The 17,104-nt window shown below is 41.0% G+C and overlaps 1 protein-coding gene across 1 annotated transcript in view; it reads right to left on the bottom strand.

The window, feature by feature from the left end:
• Positions 1 to 17,104, bottom strand: part of PARP15 (poly(ADP-ribose) polymerase family member 15) — a 46,833-nt gene that overhangs the window by 12,104 nt on the left and 17,625 nt on the right. Inside the window, 7 exon segments of the mRNA XM_039240642.1 lie at positions 352 to 519; positions 3,854 to 3,916; positions 6,536 to 6,685; positions 8,080 to 8,158; positions 9,275 to 9,496; positions 11,278 to 11,514; positions 14,896 to 15,012. Coding sequence (XP_039096573.1) covers positions 352 to 519; positions 3,854 to 3,916; positions 6,536 to 6,685; positions 8,080 to 8,158; positions 9,275 to 9,496; positions 11,278 to 11,514; positions 14,896 to 15,012 — 1,036 coding nt within the window.

Raw genomic sequence — 17,104 nt, 5'->3', positions numbered from 1 at the left:
CATGATCTCACAGTTCGTGGGTTTGAGCCCCGTGTCAGGCTCTGCTGACAGCTCAGAGCCTGGAGTCTGTCTTCGGATTCTGTGTCTTCCTCTCTCTCTCTGACCCTCCCCTGTTCATGCTGTCTCTATATGTCTCTCAAAAATAAATAAAACATTAAAAAATTAAAAAAAATAAAGATATATGAAAGAGGCATTAGGCCCCAAAGATGGCCCTCGGGGTCTGAAAGTTTGCCTACTCTGGTTTAACATTCCTGTTGCTGCCTGGACTCAACACGGAGTTCACGAACAGTAAGTCTAAATCTAAAGGAATCTGGATTATTCAGAATCTCTGAGTGACGAGAGGCTACAAACCTGTTCCGATGGCTGGAAGGGAAACGGAAGTGTAGTTTCTCTGCTCACACTCTTCTAGAACAGTGGAAACTGTATTTCTGACATCATTTTCCCCAGGAACATGAATTATTATCTTGCATTTTAAGTGCCCGCCTTGTGTAATAATAAAATTTCTGTGAGCCTGTGCAGCTGGAACAAAAGAAGGAAGGAAACACATAGCACGTTACTTACAGAAAGCCACACGATGATCACTGAGAAATGAAAGCAGCTGACGTCAGAAAAGCTGTGACAATTCCTAACCAAGTTCAGCCTTCCTTCATCTAGCTGGCTTCCCTCACTGGGACTGTGACAGGTTCATTTTCTTTACAATCAGGATTCTCCACCCCCCCCCTCCCCCCCCGCCACCCTGTTTTATTATTGTTTTTATTTTAATTTTTTCATTTTTATCCAAGTTAGTTAACATTTAGTGCAATAATGATTTCCCAAAAAGATTCCAGTGATTCATCCCCTGTGTATTATACCCAGTGCTCATCCCAAAAGTGTCCTCCCTAATGCCCCTTACCCATTTAGCCCATCCCCCTCCCACAACCCTTCCAACAACCCTGTTTGTTCTCTGTATTTAAGAGTCTCTTATGTTTTGTCCTCCTCCATGTTTTTATATTATTTTTGCTTCCCTTTCCCTATGTTCATCTGTTTTGTAACTTAAATTCCACATGAGTGAAGTCATATAATATTTGTCTCTCTCTGACTAATTTCGCTTAGCATAATACCCTCTAGTTCCATCCACGTTATTGCAAATGGCAAGATTTCATTCTTTTTGATTGCTGAGTAATACTCCATTGTGTGTGTGTGTGTGTGTGTGTATACCACATCTTCTTTATCTATTCATCTGTCGATGGACATTTTGAGCTCTTTCCATACTTTGGCTATTGTCAATAGTGCTGCTATAAACATTGGGGTGTATGTGTCTCTTCAAAACAGCACACCCGTATTTTTTGGATAAATACCTAGTAGTGCAATTGCTGGGTTGTAGAGGAGTTCTCGTTTTAATTTTTTGAGGAACCTCCATACTGTTTTCCAGAGTGGCTGCACCAGTTTGCATTCCTACCAACAGTGCAAAAGAGTTCCCCTTTCCCCGCATCCTCACCATCTGTTTGTGGCCTGAGTTGTTAATTTTAGCAATCCTGACTGGTGTACAGTATTCTTTTACCCAACAACTATATTGTTGAATATTTGGGGTGCTTTTTGAAAGCATTGTACCTGCATTAATCCACTCAGTCCTCAAAACAAGGCTATCAGGTAGGCACTGTTCTCTCCTTTCACAGATTAAACAGAGGCTCAGAGAGGTAAGTTCTCCGAAGCAAAGGTTGCCTGGGATTTGAACCTAAGCAGTCAGTGTCCAGAGCTCTTAACCCCCACGCTGATGTCCAGAAGAGCAATTTATGTGCTCTTTTAGCTAGATTAATTTTTCTAGGAGACAAAAGCAATGTATTCAGTGATGTGGAGGTGTGAATGGATGAAAATTCCTCCCTCTCTCTGGACCCTGAGACCTCTTGAACACATGGAAATCACCAGAGCTTGTTTAAAGGCACTGAGTAAGTACCTGAGGAAGGCTGGCCTCTGGCAAACACAGGAGGAGGAGAGTGGGCCCCTGCCCAGGCACTCCTGGCTGCCCCTCGGGTGTCCCAACCCATGCTATCCCATCCCAACCAGCCTCAGTTTCCAGCTTGTCCAATACCCCGTTTCATTCTCTGCTTCTGCCTTCCAAGGCACAGCTAGCTTTTCCAGGCCACAAATTCCTGCTAACAGCCTCATGTTAGTGATCAGTACTCCCTTCCTCTGACCCCTCTCCAGGAATATATTCATTCCAGGGAAAACGTCTTAATCAGAGGAGAGCTACCAAGATAGGAGTTTCAGGCACAACAGCAAGTCAGTTGTGGGACTGTCAAACATGGGACCTTGGGACTTCAAGGTCATGTGGGACCTTTAAATCACAGTCAAGCTAACAGTCTCCTCAGCAGGGCATGAGTCCTGGCTTCAGAGGATAAATAGTTTAGCATCACTCTTACAGGTTCCCCACTGTGATATAATAAAAAACAAATATTTGATCTTTGTTGCTGGTTCTTGGCTCAGAGTTCCTAGAACACTTTGGAACCTCCTGAGTGATAAGTCTTTTGTAAGAGAATGGGATCACCCTTGAGGGTCGTGGGGCTAGACAGCTTCAGAATGGGGGCTCATCTCCAGAAAAACAAAGCCAGAGCCAGAGCCCCACCCTCTGACCTCTGCGGACCTCCAACACAAATCCAATGATTTAGTTAATCATGCCTACATAATGAAACCTCCATAAAAACTACTAAAAAAAAACCAGGATCTAGGAATTTCCGGGTTGGTAAACATGTCTCGGTGCTGAGAGGGTGGTGCATCTGGAGAGGGCATGGAAGCTCTATGTCCCTTCCCATATACCTTCCCCTTTGCATCTCTTCCATTTGGCTGTTCTTGAGTTATATCCTTTAAAATAAACTGGTAAATGTAAAAAAAAAAAAAAAAAGTGTTTTCTTGAGTCCTATGAATCATTCTAGGGTACTGTCAAACCTGAGAAGGGGTTTTTGTGAATGCCTGAATTTATAGGGGATGAATAAGAAGTACACATGGTTCCTGGGACTTGTGACTGGTGTTGAAGTTGGGGGAGTCTTGTGGGACTGAGCCCTTTACCTTGCGGGATCCAGTGCTAACTTTACAGGTACATAGTGTTACAATTGGAGAATGACTGGTGTCGGAAAACACCTCAGACCCACCCCGGCTCCACATTCCTTCATAGCAGGTAGATGTTGGGCTATAAGAAGTAGAACAAGGTTGGGAAAAGTGAAAGATAACTTATACAGGACTTTGCAGTTTACATAACTTTTCACATTGATTGTCCTGATCCTCACAACCACATGTAAGATAGCCATTACCATACTCTGTAAGAGCCATCTTACAGATGAGGGAAACAAAGCTCTTACAGATTAGATGTAAGACGGCACACCCAAGAGCCTTCAGTAAATGGTTGAGCCTGGACTTTTGGGACCCAGTTCTTTTTTTTTTTTTTTTTTTTAATTTTAATGTTTATTATTTATTTTTAAGAGAGACAGACAGAGCACAAGCAGATGAGGGGCAGAGAGAGAGGGAGACACAGAATCCAAAGCAGGCTCCAGGCTCTGAGCTGTCAGCACAGAGCCCGACTCAGGGCTTGAACTCATGAGCTGTGAGAGCGTGACCTGAGCCGAAGTTGGACGTTTAACCGGCTGAGCCACCCAGGTGCCCCAGGACCAGTTATTTTAAATAGTCATGAAGAGACAGGTGGGATAGTGGGAGAAAGGACCTTTCCTCACAGCCACAACGTTATACCATCTGTATCTGCTCTCCCAGGGAATGGACCTTTTTCCAAAGCACTCAACACTTACTCCTCCCATAGGTCCTATTAGAGTACTCTCAGCTCTTTAATTTGCAGTAGATTGTAGCCAGAAGTAACATGTGACCATACCTAGTACAGCACATTCATTTTCCACAGCTCGTCCAGCACCTTCCAAAATTGCTTTTGACACCCCTAAATAAGACATGTTAGTGATAAAAAGCATTAGTTAAAATCCAATACACGACTGTAGCTGTTGTACATTAGACTTTTGTTCAGCTCACTCCTTTGTGCATAATTCATTGATATCTCCCACAGAAAAACCCAACTTTTCTATAGCAACCTCCATTCAGCAGCTGATCTGTAAACAATCTGAACTACAGTGTGATGGCACTGCCCAATAGCTGACAGTCCCCTGTGTCTGCAGTTTTATAGACTCTATTTGTACAGGGATAGTTTTGCAGTTATGTGAAATTATTTGCATTCTACTCTTACTATCTTATAAAACTGAAAAATGAAAACATGAAAGTTCTGATGCTAATGAGAAGCATGGATCTCAAAACTGAAATACAATTGAGCATGTTGCATAAATCTTTGGTTTTAGTGTTGTTTTGTTCAGCTTTGTTTTTCACAGGTAGGCAGATTCAGTCCAGTGAATCTTCCAATCAAGGCTGTGGCTTCACCGCTTTGGTAACCACTAATAACAGCTAGGTTGAGTGATTAGAAACACAACTATGCATTCTGACAGACTATTAGAGTTGCCTCCACCACTTACTGGTTAATATGTGACTAGTCACTTTCTAACTTGTTGTACAGAGGCTAACACAGTACTTCCACACAGGGTCATTTGAACATTAAAAGAGACAATGCATATAAAATGCTTGGAATGGAATCTGGCACACAAAAAGCACTGAATAATTATTAGTTATTTTATCTTTTTAATGATCTATCTTCTATCTATCAACTATCTATCTATCTTCTATCTATCTATCTATCTATCTATCTATCTATCTATCTCTCCTTGATTATGTAGGTGCATTATGAATTGTTTCTTTTTTAAAAATTCCTTTTTTTTTATTTTGGTCTCTGACTTTGTGATAATGGAGGTGTTCCCCAAATATCAGATGATCTTCACCAGTCCATTCATATTTAAGAGTGAGTTTGGGAGTGCCATGTAAAGGACATTTGCTGACTAGTAGGCTTTAGTGTAAGGTAAGCAGGCAGTAAATACTAGACTTTAAGGCAGTCGATTTCTCCCCAGAAGGATCCTCCAATTTCATGTCTTGGGGGCATAAGCCGGTGTGCTCTTCTGGGACCCACACAGGGACAGGGGCTGGGCACTCAGGGTTCAGTACAAAAACTTTCACTTGAACACTATCCAGCTCCCCACCTTCATCTCACCTGTGCCTGCTGCTAAGTCCAGAATCTCTCTGGTTCTGTTTCTCCAGAGAATAAACCTCCCATCTCTGGCCAAGGACAAACAAGGAAAGTTACTAGTGCATTGGATGGATAGAGGAGAGAATGAAGGATGTAAGTGCTACTCATACAGAATTGCATCGATTCTGTTTTCATCTCTTTACTTGTCCCCTACCTTCCCAGGTACTTACTGCCTCCAACTCTTGTGTCTCTAGCGCCTACCATTCTCTCCTGCTGATGCTAAGCTTTCACCACTGGCTAGCTGCTTCTCATATTCTAAAAATACATTGCTGTCTCTTGTTCATTATTGGTTTCCCTCCCCAACTCTCCTTTTCCTTGTGGGTTTAGGCCCTTTTATTACCTCTCCTATTGCTTTTTTAAAAGTTTATCTATTTATTTTGAGAGAGAGACAAAGAGTGAGAGAGAGAGAGAGAGACCGAGAATGTCCCAAGCAGGCTCCTCGCAATCAGCACAGAGCCCAGTGTGGGGCCCAATCCCACAAACCGTGAGATCAGGACCTGAGCTGAAATAAGAGTTGGACGCTCAACCAACTGAGCAACCCAGGTGCCCCTCCTTTACTGTTGTTTTCATGGAATTTTAAAAAGGGGCATGGACAAATGCATACAGTCAATTTATCATGTTTCACATAACCGAATGTTCTTTATGTCTGCAGACCGATACATTGGATAGGTCTTCTATATATTCATAGTAATTCCATAATATTTTGCAGTTTCGAAAATATTTAAACTTCTGTTTCTATTTATGTTTTACCTTACCCTCTTAACTTCAAATTTAATTGCTTTATAATAAAAATACATTAGCATAAGCTTATATGTACGTAAGCTATAAACAAATAGACATGTGGGGAAGGCATGCTCAGAGATGTTATATCAGTAGAGGTGGTCAGATATTCCAGGAAAAATCGAGAAAAGGCTGGATTTCATTTCTGGATCAGTGTAACATACAGAAGGGAAGAGTTACAAGAGGTGAGATATGAGTACCAACTGAGTTACATAAAAAGGGAAATAAAAATAGAACTTAAACTTATTAAATTATAAGTGTGGCATTTTGATAGCTCAGGGCTAAAGCAGGGACAAGAGCTAACAGAGACCAGGTCTGACATGTCAGTTCCACCTACCTCACCTTTACATCGTTAAACCCTATCTAATCCCCCTGTGGGAAATCAACTTTTGACAGGCAGAGAAACCAAGGTTCAGAGAGGTTAAGTAATTTTTCCAAGGCCACACAATAGTAAGTGGCACAGTAGGGATTCGAACCTAGGTCTTTCTAATTCCAGGGCCTACCTATGTTCCACCTAGGTAACATTGGCCGCAATTTCCCTCCCAGACATGAGTCATATTAATAGTTACAGTCAACTACATTGCTTAAACAAAATACCTGATTTCAGAGTAAATGTCCTTGATGTTGAGTTTACAATCACATCAGCCTTTTCTTTGGTAATATCTCCAGTAGCAATCTCAAAAGTAACTACACCAATTTTCATTTCATATGCTGTGAACTCAGAGTTCGAGGTAGTCTTGAAGATTCCTGAAAGAACACAAGCAAACGGAAGAGTGGCGGAGAAAGAACAAAGAGAATGGGGCCTTATTCTCTTCCCGGTCCTGTTTCTCCCAAACAGTACCATGCCTCCCAGCCTGTTAAGCTGCTGGGTTTTCTTTTTTAAGAAAATTAGAAAATAATGCTTTGTGGCAGTAGGAGTATCATTTTCTGAGTTAAATAAGATGAGGCAGAAACATCTGATTGGACCGTCTGCCAGTCTGCAAAAGTTGCTGTAGCATCATAAGAAAGGCAGGAGGAAGGATAGAGGGCAAAATGCTCTCTCATATCATCTCAACACCTCTTGGAGACTTTTCAGCTTTTTTGAAGTACGATTAACAAATAAAAATTTTAAGTATTTACTTAAATATACACATTGTGTACAATGTGACATTTTGACATTCACATATGTTGGGAGATGATTATCCAACTGAGCTGGTAACATACCCATCGCCTCACATTTCATGTGTGGGGGTGAGTGTGTGCACATGCACTCAGGAGTGGTGAGAACACCTGAGATCTACCCTCTTAGTAAACTTCAAAAATATGAAACATTCAGGCACCGGGGTGGGTCAGTCAGTTAAGCGGCCAACTCGGTTTCAGCTAAGGCCATGGTCTCATGATCTCATGAGTTCAAGCCCCACGTCAAGCTCCATGCTGTCAGTGTAGAGCCTGCTTGGGATTCTCTCTCTCTCTGTCTGCCCCTCCTTTGCTTGCTCACTCTGTCTCTCAAAACAAATAAATAAACTTAAAAATTAAAAAAAGAATACAAAATATTGTTATTAGCTATAGTCCTATGCTGCACATTTGGTCTCTAGAATTTATTCAGCTTATGACTGAAAGTGTGTACCTCCAGGTGATTCTTTTATTACTGTTTTACAGAAACGGAGCAGAATGTGCAGAAGAACATTTTGTTCAGTGTTCAAGGTCAGGAGCTGTGTGTGGAAGGGGTGGTCAACCCTGAATGTCTCTTTTATAATGAAGAGTGTCCAAGTATTAGGACGAAGGGCCACTAATAGTTGCTAGGTAAGTTGCTGTGATATGAAAACTAGCTGCATGTAGATCCCAATTGCCGCTCTTTGACTCTCTGTATGTAAGTTTCCCCAGTAAACCTATGTCTCAGTTGGTGTCTCTGGGTCTTTTATTTTGGCCTCACTGGACCAACACTCACCCTAGGCTTAGAGTTTGCGGGGGTGCAGCAGTACAAGATCCATATGATTTATTCTTTGTGTGCTCAGAAAATGGTACATGCTCTAACACTCCCTCCATCACTGATTTGTTCCTCATGTGAATTAGCTTTGTCTCCTTCTATAGGCCTTCAGCTACCACTGAAGAGCTACTAAGCAGAGGGAAATAATTTCCTTAGCAGAACAACTTTGCCAGACCTTGGCCACTTCCAGACATGAGAATCTTGTCCTTGTTGGGATTTCCTCTCAACCTTTTATTGAATTCATCTAAAAATGCCTGGAAATAGAAATATAGTTACCAACGACAACAATATTCTGTAAAAATACTAATCCAATTCTTTAGAGCACTGATCACCAGACATCAATTAGGAACAAAAGTTCTCCCTAGATTTCCACTTACCCAGAGAATAATTAAAGGATTGCAGTTCAACCTAGGACTTTTGTCAGTAAATATCAGTGCTGATTTACTTTATTTCATTGGAAGCCCACAATTCTATCTCAGATACCTGAGAATAACTAAGAACTTAGAAAAGAACATTATATTTGATATCTTCTTAAAGTACCCATGTTAGTAGTTTGTAGCAATAGCCCTTAAAGTCAGGTAATGAAAAGGTAACATTAACTGCTTCTGCAGCCAGTTTTGAGCCTTGTTTATATGCTAGACACAATGCAGAACATTTCAAAAACATCCTCTCTTAATTCCCACATCAACTTGAAGAGGTATTATTCACTCTGCACACGATAAAACGAGATTCAGAGAGGTTGCCTCACTCAAACTTTAAATGAATTGAAAGGCAAACCTAGCGGCACCTTTCTTCTTTGTACTTTCATATTGTTTGCACTTTTACTATAACTATGTACAATTTACGTAAAACCAATATAACTTTTTCAAGAGTGAAAAACAGATTTTGGTACTCAGAGTGGGCCAATGGGCTAAGGGGTGCATCTCAAGGAATGCCACCTTACAAAGGCAGGTGTCAGGGGTTAAGTACTTACTAAATGTGCTTTGATTGCTTCCCTACTACTGTATACTGCACTGCTGTTTCTAGCTTAAGACCCTCATAGACTTAGATAGACTGGCTGTATTCTAGCCAAAACAAAAAACACACAACATTCAGTCAGTGCTAAAATGTCTGGGCCACTCTTATGCCAATAACTTTCTGCTTCTTCCTAAGAATTTATTAAGTACAAATTATCTTGTCTCTTGCTAAACTATCTGCGAAGGATTATATGAGTTCTCAGTGTTATATCATAAGTCTTATGACAACTCCCTATCAGTAACCAACACTTATGGATAGGAAAGTGAAAACATTATTGTTTGCAGGTCTACAAAGACATTTGATTGCACTTAGTTTCACTTGCCAGAATGACCAGAAGAGATACTTAACCATACCTTATGGATTTCGTCATCATCTGGAAGTATCAGAAAGTGAACTTCTTGTAAGATTTTCAGCCATGTGCCACTACTGAATTTGAACACTTCTGAAAGGATTAGTTCAACAAAAACAGCTTTGGGAAATTTCAAATTTCCTGTTCCAATCATGGGAAATGTTATTGATGAAAAAGATAACTCTTCCATAGCTGTCAAACATTTTTTGATTATATTTGCCATTATCTGAAATGTACAAAATGCATTTATATAAGTTAGGGCTTAATCTGGTGAGAAATAGGGGCACCTGGGTGGCTCAGTTGGTTAAGCGTCTGACTTCGGCTCAGGTCATGATCTCACAGTCTGTGGGTTCAAGCCCCATGTCGGGTTCTGTGCTGACAGCTAGCTCAGAGCCTGGAGCCTGTCTTCAGATCCTGTGACTCTTCTCTTTCTGACTCTCCCCTGCTCATTCTGTCTCTATCTCTCTCTCAAAAATAAATAAAACATTAAAAAAAATTTTAAAAAATCTGGTGAGAAATAGAGAGAGAGCTACAGCTCCAGAAACTCTGACTAGGCCTTCTCTGCTATGCTTGGCTTTGTCCAGGTCTAGGGTGTCAGAAAGGAAAACTGAGAGGGAAGAGGACATTCCAGAGAGATTCTAATTTATGCAGGAAGAAGGTTCCAATAGTATAGGAATGGTCACATAAACAATGGTGTCTTGTTGCAATTAAAAGTGATGTTTATGAAGAGTTTCTACCAACATGGGGAATGTTTATGTTAAGAAAAAAAAGGCAAGACTTAAAAAATGTTTGGAAGGGAATCTCAACTAAGAAATATGTATGCATAAAATTGAAGGGATTGCATAAAATGTTAACAAAAGTTAACTCTAGATGGCTGGATTATAATTTTTATTTTTATTTTTGTCTTTGTACTTCCTGTATTTTCTCCAATGTATATGTATCACTTTCATATTCTAAAAAAAAGAAAGTGGGAGTTAAACTGGGAATAGAGGTGAGAAGTCATCAAAAGAAAGGCAATGACTCTTCATCCTTTACCACAGCTCTGGCCGCATCTCTTTGTTATACTGAAGGATTATTACACTAATTTTCAGATAATATTCCCAGAGAACCCCAAGGAGTGTTACTACTTTCAAGATCAATTATACTGTAATAATTGGTAGCTATTTGAAGAGCCAAAAATTAAGTCCTCCATTAAGAGAAACTTCGGGCTGCACTTAGCCCCAATCCCTGTTCCAGGAAAAGCCTCAGACTGTTGAAGGCTAAAGCCATCCTCTGACCGCCCTCAGTTTAGCTAATCAAAAAATATTCCTATGGTCTGAGTCAAGGCTGGGAACTGCAGATACAAACTAGCCAATTTCTCATCACTTGCCTGAACCCCACGTGGGCCCTTTGAACTCACCTCATAATTGGTCATTTTCAAAGGATTCTCAAAAGTCATGATTGGGTCCCACCAAAAGTAATGAACACCTCACAGATACTGAATGGTCAAAGCTGTAATTGTAATTGCTGCTTATGTGATGATGCTACATGTACTGCAACACCCCATCCCTTACTCCTTAAAAACCCTGTTCGCTATTGTTCTTCACTTCCCCTTGCTGCAATGACACCGGCAGGCTGGTGAGCCCCTGCTCGAGCTTGTAATAAAGATCCTTTTGTATTTGCATCGGTGCCGGCTCCTTGGAGGTCTCTGGGACTCGCGATTCGGGCATAACACTATGATGGACTGTTCATGGCATGTAAGAAAGATTTCAGTAAATAGACAAAGTTCAGCCAATTCTAAAGTTTCTCAACCTGGGCCGGAAAAGTCTGTGTGATGGAGGCTTATGTATGCTTTGTAGGAGGCTTAGCAGCATCCCTGGCCTCCACTTCCTAGCTGTCAGGAACCAGTGTAACAAGCCAAATGTCCCCTGGGGAATAAATTCACTTTGCTTGAGAACCACAGATCTATACCCTGCCAGAAGATTACCAGAGCTATCAATGAAGCAGAGAGCTAAGGATTTTCTCTACCTGCTGAGAAGACCCTGCTCCATTTTTCCAGTATGGTGCCACAGTATGGAGCACAGCTTTGCAGTCCAGGTTGCAGCCACTTGTCAAAAATATGCTACCTTCTTCCTCTTCTGTTCCTTTCCTGGTGGCATTTAACTCTTCCTGGAGCTGTGGACCAGCTTTCTTCAAAAGAGCCTGAGACAGTGATCCTCCTCCAAGCTGAAGATTCTTGGGAACAGTGTTGACAATGACATCAGCCTTAAGGAAAACAGCAACAGTTTGTTAGAGTTCGAATCAACAGTTTTTAAGCACCTATGACTTGCCAAGTATTATGAGGTAATGCACAAGATATGTTTTGTCTGTCATAGTGGCCTCTCAGGCCTACCTTCAAGGGGCTTACAATCTGTTGTTACTACTTAGATACGGTAATGAAGTGAGCCCCAAAACATACAAATTAAGGAGATCTATCACCCACTACTGTTAACATATGAGTCAGAGTAGGGCTATGAAGATGAGCAAACAGAAAGGAGAATCAGAATGAAAGGTAGTAGCAGAAACAGAAAGATAACTAGACAGATGGAAACAAAAATAGAACTCCAAGAGAAACCAGTGAGGAAGAAAGAGTTGCTTTTAGGTTCACAGGAACTGAGAGTAATTGTTCTGTCTTTATTAACATCTTAAAGAAAGAATGGGTCCATCTGAAGATCAGGGGCAGGGAGGGGGTGCAGATTCTGATAAGCCCTGAAGGCCTAAACAAAGGAAGGTCATCGAAGTGAAAGTAGGCAGTGTCCACTCAAGCCTGTCCAGGGTTGTGGGGCTCTCCAATGCTTGCTGAGTCCATCCCTTTGGTGAGATGGGGTCATGACCCGATGCCGACAGATATTAAATATTCAGTTCATCCAATTCCATTTATTCTGATGTTGTATTCAAATGTGGAGGGCAGAATGCTTTGCTCATGTGGATTTTGAGTATTCTGGTTCCTTGGGAGCTCTTCCTTACTGTAAATTAAAAGGTGTCTATGTCTTTGGGCCACATAACAGTTATATTTCTCACTGTAATAGGTCCACCTCAGTCTTACATGAGGTTAGTTAACAGAAACTAAGCTCAGGACCTGAGAAGCTGCCTTCAAGGAAAAAAGTCAGTGAGCCTTCCATGGGGCAGTTGGTTAAACGTCTGACTCTTGATTTCAGCTCAGGTCATGGTCTCTCAGTTCACGGGATGGAGCCCAGCATTGGGCTCTGCGCTGACAGCACAGATCCTGCTTGGGTTTCTCTCTTTCTATCGCTCTCTCTCTGCCTTTCTCTCTCACTCTAAATAAATAAATAAAAATAAGTCAGTGAGCTTTCCAAAAAACCAAGATCCAGCCCATTTTCACCCCACTCCCTGCTTATTGAATCCTATACAGTTTGGGGAGCTATATATTTACATGTAAAACAGCAAAATAGCCTTAATATTTATATCAGTTCAAGATAATCAAAAGAAACTATGTTAAAAATACAATTAGTAATTGCTATAGAATTTTTTAAAAAGCAGAAATCCTTCAGACTGGACTAGTAAAGTCTTTACAAAGAGGATAAGGGATGAATCTGGGACAGGGGAAAAGAAGGCAGTAAGCCTTGGAGGTGGGTGAATATTTTAGAAAACACATAGAATTGAGAAATGTCAGAAAGCAGTCCAATTTATCGAATGGAGAGTGTCAATGGTGAGAGACAGGGCTGGAAAGAGATTTGGGGCCAGGTGGTGGAAGACTCTATAAGCTCACACTTTTTGGGCTTTATGCAGCAGGCAGTAGGGAGCACCTGATAAATATATCACACAGCTATGGAAAGGACAGACAGAGGGTGAGAGGGGTAACTGGGGGTGATGAGAAGTGAGTTGACTGTGTGAATGAAAAGGAAAGGGCATGTACACGGGACAGTGTGCAAGGAAGCTGGGAAACCATTTGGTAGGGAAAGGAACTCAAAGAAGAAAAATTTAGAGGACTCCAAAGTTTATATGGCACCATGCAACCATGAGAATAGGTATCCTGACAGGGTTGATGAGAGTTTAACACTGAACAGACTATGTCATGAAAAGACTTCAGTTTCCTCATCTTATAGATGTATATGTAATATCTATCTCAGTTAGATTGTAGCACTAATTGGGTGAGGTAAACTTTCAAGTGGTCTGTCCTAAGTGGATAATGATGATAGCTATCATTTTTTGAGTCTTCACTATGTGCCAAGAAGGTGCTTTATGTGGATTATTGGATTATTGTATTTTACCCACCTCACATGAACCCTAATATCGTCATCATCCATCATCATAGATAAGGACACTGAGACATAAGGGGGAATGTTGACAGAGATCAATGGCTGGTCAGTGGTAGAGTGGGATTTGAACCCTGCCAGGACCAGCTTTGAAGATGGTCTGCATAACCACTACACTATGCCTTCCTCTAGGGTAAAAAAGAAACTTCCTATACTTGTATGTGAGCCAGTTCTTTTCTGGTCTGGGTATGCTCACCAAGCAATCCCATAATAGGCAGCTACAGAGCTATTACCCACAGCCATGGCAATTAGATTCCTCATTGCAAATTAAATAATTACAACTCCAGTTTTATAAATAAGTCTCCTGAGCTTGATTAGTGCCACCTTTCTGGATAAAATTATAAGGCTCAACTTTTCAACTTGAAGCTCTGACAAAAAGGTCCTAAAACCATGTGACAAAGGAGTTTAAGGACTGTAGCTACTCTAGAGAACATGAAGAAACTGGCTGGCTGCCTCCCTGCTGCTATCTCGTTAGCTGCAGCAACAGCAAAGAATATTTGCAGTGGCTTATGATCCAAGAGTCTCCAAATTTCTCAGAATTCTCTTTCCATTAATCTTGAGTGTATGCCATCTGGTAAATATCAAGTGCCAAAATGGTATAAGGATTCTGAAGAAGAATCCAAATCAGTAAATCTCTGCATATTAGAACCACCTGGAATTCTTTTAAAAACTACTGACTCCTCCCCCTCAGCCCCGCCAGACCACATAACCGACCAATTAAAATCAGAGTCTCTAGGGGTAGGTCCTCGGCATTTAAACTTTTAAAAAGCTTCCCAGATGATTTTTATGTGTAGTCAGCATTGAGTATCATGGATGTCAACTGCAGATGGGATATAGCACCTGTAATTCCTGCTAATTGGTGATTCTCAGGGGGAAAAGCAAGAGGAGGGGAGGCAGCAAAAGCCAGGCTAAGCATTTAGTACCTGTACTGGTAATCTTTCTCCTTTCTTGTTCTGCCTGTGTCTCAGAAAGTGCTCAGAGAGGAGCAACAGGGTATTTGTGAAGGATAATATTATAATAGGATGTGATACGCCCTCCCCATAAATGCTGATTGGAACAGGAGAGAAAAACAGAACTGGGTTGAAAGTAGGTCAAGATAAGTTATAGAAAAATGAAAGAGGTGGATAATCACATCCCAGTTTGTGGTCAACTTGGGTCTCTTCACATGAGAACATATGAAATACAGGGGATGGTAAGTAGAGCCCTGCTTGAACCTCAGGTGAGTTTAACTGCCCAAATTTATATGGTTTTCATCTTTGACCTTAAATCACAGAAGCAATTAATCAGACCCCATTGTTTCTTGATGGATTTACTAGATAGCACCACTTACCGGGCACCAAGTAACATCTCCACTTATCAACAAAAGCTTTAGACCTTCTTCGGTTTGGGTTGAGGCTACCACATTTCTGGAGGAAAGATGATTTTTCCAGCTGGCTTGGTTTCTTGACTGTGGAGAAAAGCAGTAAAAATAATTACCAGGCAATGCTATCAGGAGACTTTTCTCGTAGATGTCCAAACAGAAACTATTAGATTCCCCACTTCTCTAACTCAATTCATAACCCAACCCTAAGATTGAAAAGCAAATAATGTATTACCACAATTTTTGAGTACCGACTGTATTTAACACTCCAAATGCCAGTTAGCTCTTTTAATTATTCCCCCAAGAATTCTAGCTTAGCGGACCCTGCTCATATTTCCTTGACTCTTACTGTTTAAGGGCCCTTGGGTCTTATTTCCAGCTCTATTTCTGTTTTTATCTTTAATGTTTTTTTTTTTAATTTATTTTTGAGAGAGACAGAGCGAGTAGAAGAGGGGCAGAGAGAGAGAGAGGGAGACACAGAATCTTAAGCAGGCTCCAGGCTCTGAGCTGTCAGAGAGCCCAATGTGGAGCTCGAACTCATTAACCATGAGACCATGACCTGAGCCTGAGTCAGACGCTCAACTGACTGAGCCACCCAGGCACCCCTCTAGCTGTATTCCTTGTCCGAGGACTTTCTGTAGTGCCAAAGCCTGCTTTGCTTGCAGATGTAGCAGAGAGGAATCACAGGGAAATTAAGCAGCCCTCCCCGCACCAGCCCCCACCAAGCCCTCATCCAATGATTGACAGGAATTCCTGTAAAACCACCCCAGCAACCTTGCCTTCCAGCTAGGCCTCAGTCTGAGTTTCCCGAGTGTGATTAAGTGATAACAGATTTAATAACACACTTTATCAGTATCTTTTACCTTTCTATTTAGATCATTTGCACTTGAATCCTGTCTCAGATTCTCTTCTGAAGGAACTCAAACTAAGACACACCCCTTAGATCTCCACAACAACACATTTGTAGCTTGACTATTAATCAGTCATAGAATTTTAGAAGTTAAAGGCTCATCACAGATCATCCAGTACAGAAACTTCATGGGAGGGAGGGAGGAACCAGTGTACAAAGAGATGAAACCACTTACTCAAAGTCAAATTATTAGCTGATAAAGGACACAATCCTTGAATCTGCTCTTCACAGAATCTACAAGAGGAGCTTATCTACCTGACAGTATTGTCACACTTATGTAAAAACACGGGACATATCACCACACTTGTCACATTGTCACACACATGTAAAAACATGAGACATATCACCACCCCATCCCATATACCTTGTCATCCACATTTGTCATAGACATGAATTGCTATCAACACTCTTTTTCAATCAATCCAGATAGAGTTTCAGGATTTTGCTCAACACAGAATTCCAGGCAACAACTGTCATTTGATCAGAGGTAACCCATGAAATGAAATGTATTTTCCATGCCTGATCTAACTCAAAAAGGATATGACTTTTTTTGCTTAAAATAATCTTCAAGAATTTTCCACACTCTACTTTCTATAACAAATAGAAAACTCCAGAAGGACTGGAAATGGGCTTCTTGAACATCCTCTTCACTTGCTCAACAATTTCATTTTTTATGCTTTCCTGCATGTGCTATGGTATGTTTGGTGCAAGCATTATCAATGACCTCCCACCCTGGTGAGCGGTGGGATAAATGGGTATTAAGGAGGGGCCTTGTTGTGATGAGCACTAGATGTTATATGTAAGTGATGAAACACTAAATTCTACTCCTGAAACGAACATTAGACTCTGTTAACTAACTAGAATTTAAATAAAAACTTGAAACAAACAAACAAAAAAATGACCTCCCACCCTGAGAATTCCTTGGGTATAGACTCTTTCCAAGCACTGGTATGAAGACTAGAAAACCTTCTAGAAGAACCAGTCACATTCTCTATCAAATGTTGTTTTTTCCTTTTCAGTGTTACGATTCGTGTCGTGTTAAATTCTTTTCATATCCTCCAAACAACCTGTTATTATGACCACCCCCTTGACTATATCAGACTCAATAGAAATCTTATCATCCTGTATGCTGTTTTTTATGTCTTCCCATACTGCTGGCTTCATATTCAATTTGGTGATTTGATATTTAGAGATGATATGGCAGAAGTTTTTAGAAATGTCCTCATTCCAGGTCTTGATGACGTTGATCTCTGTTCTTCCTTGAGTGAG

Source organism: Hyaena hyaena, unplaced genomic scaffold, assembly GCF_003009895.1.
Source record: "Hyaena hyaena isolate Hyena2069 unplaced genomic scaffold, ASM300989v1 scaffold_180, whole genome shotgun sequence".
Taxonomy (NCBI): Eukaryota; Metazoa; Chordata; class Mammalia; order Carnivora; family Hyaenidae; genus Hyaena; species Hyaena hyaena.
The sequence above is the reverse complement of the archived record's forward strand: the minus strand, read 5'-3'. Positions and strand labels throughout refer to the sequence as shown.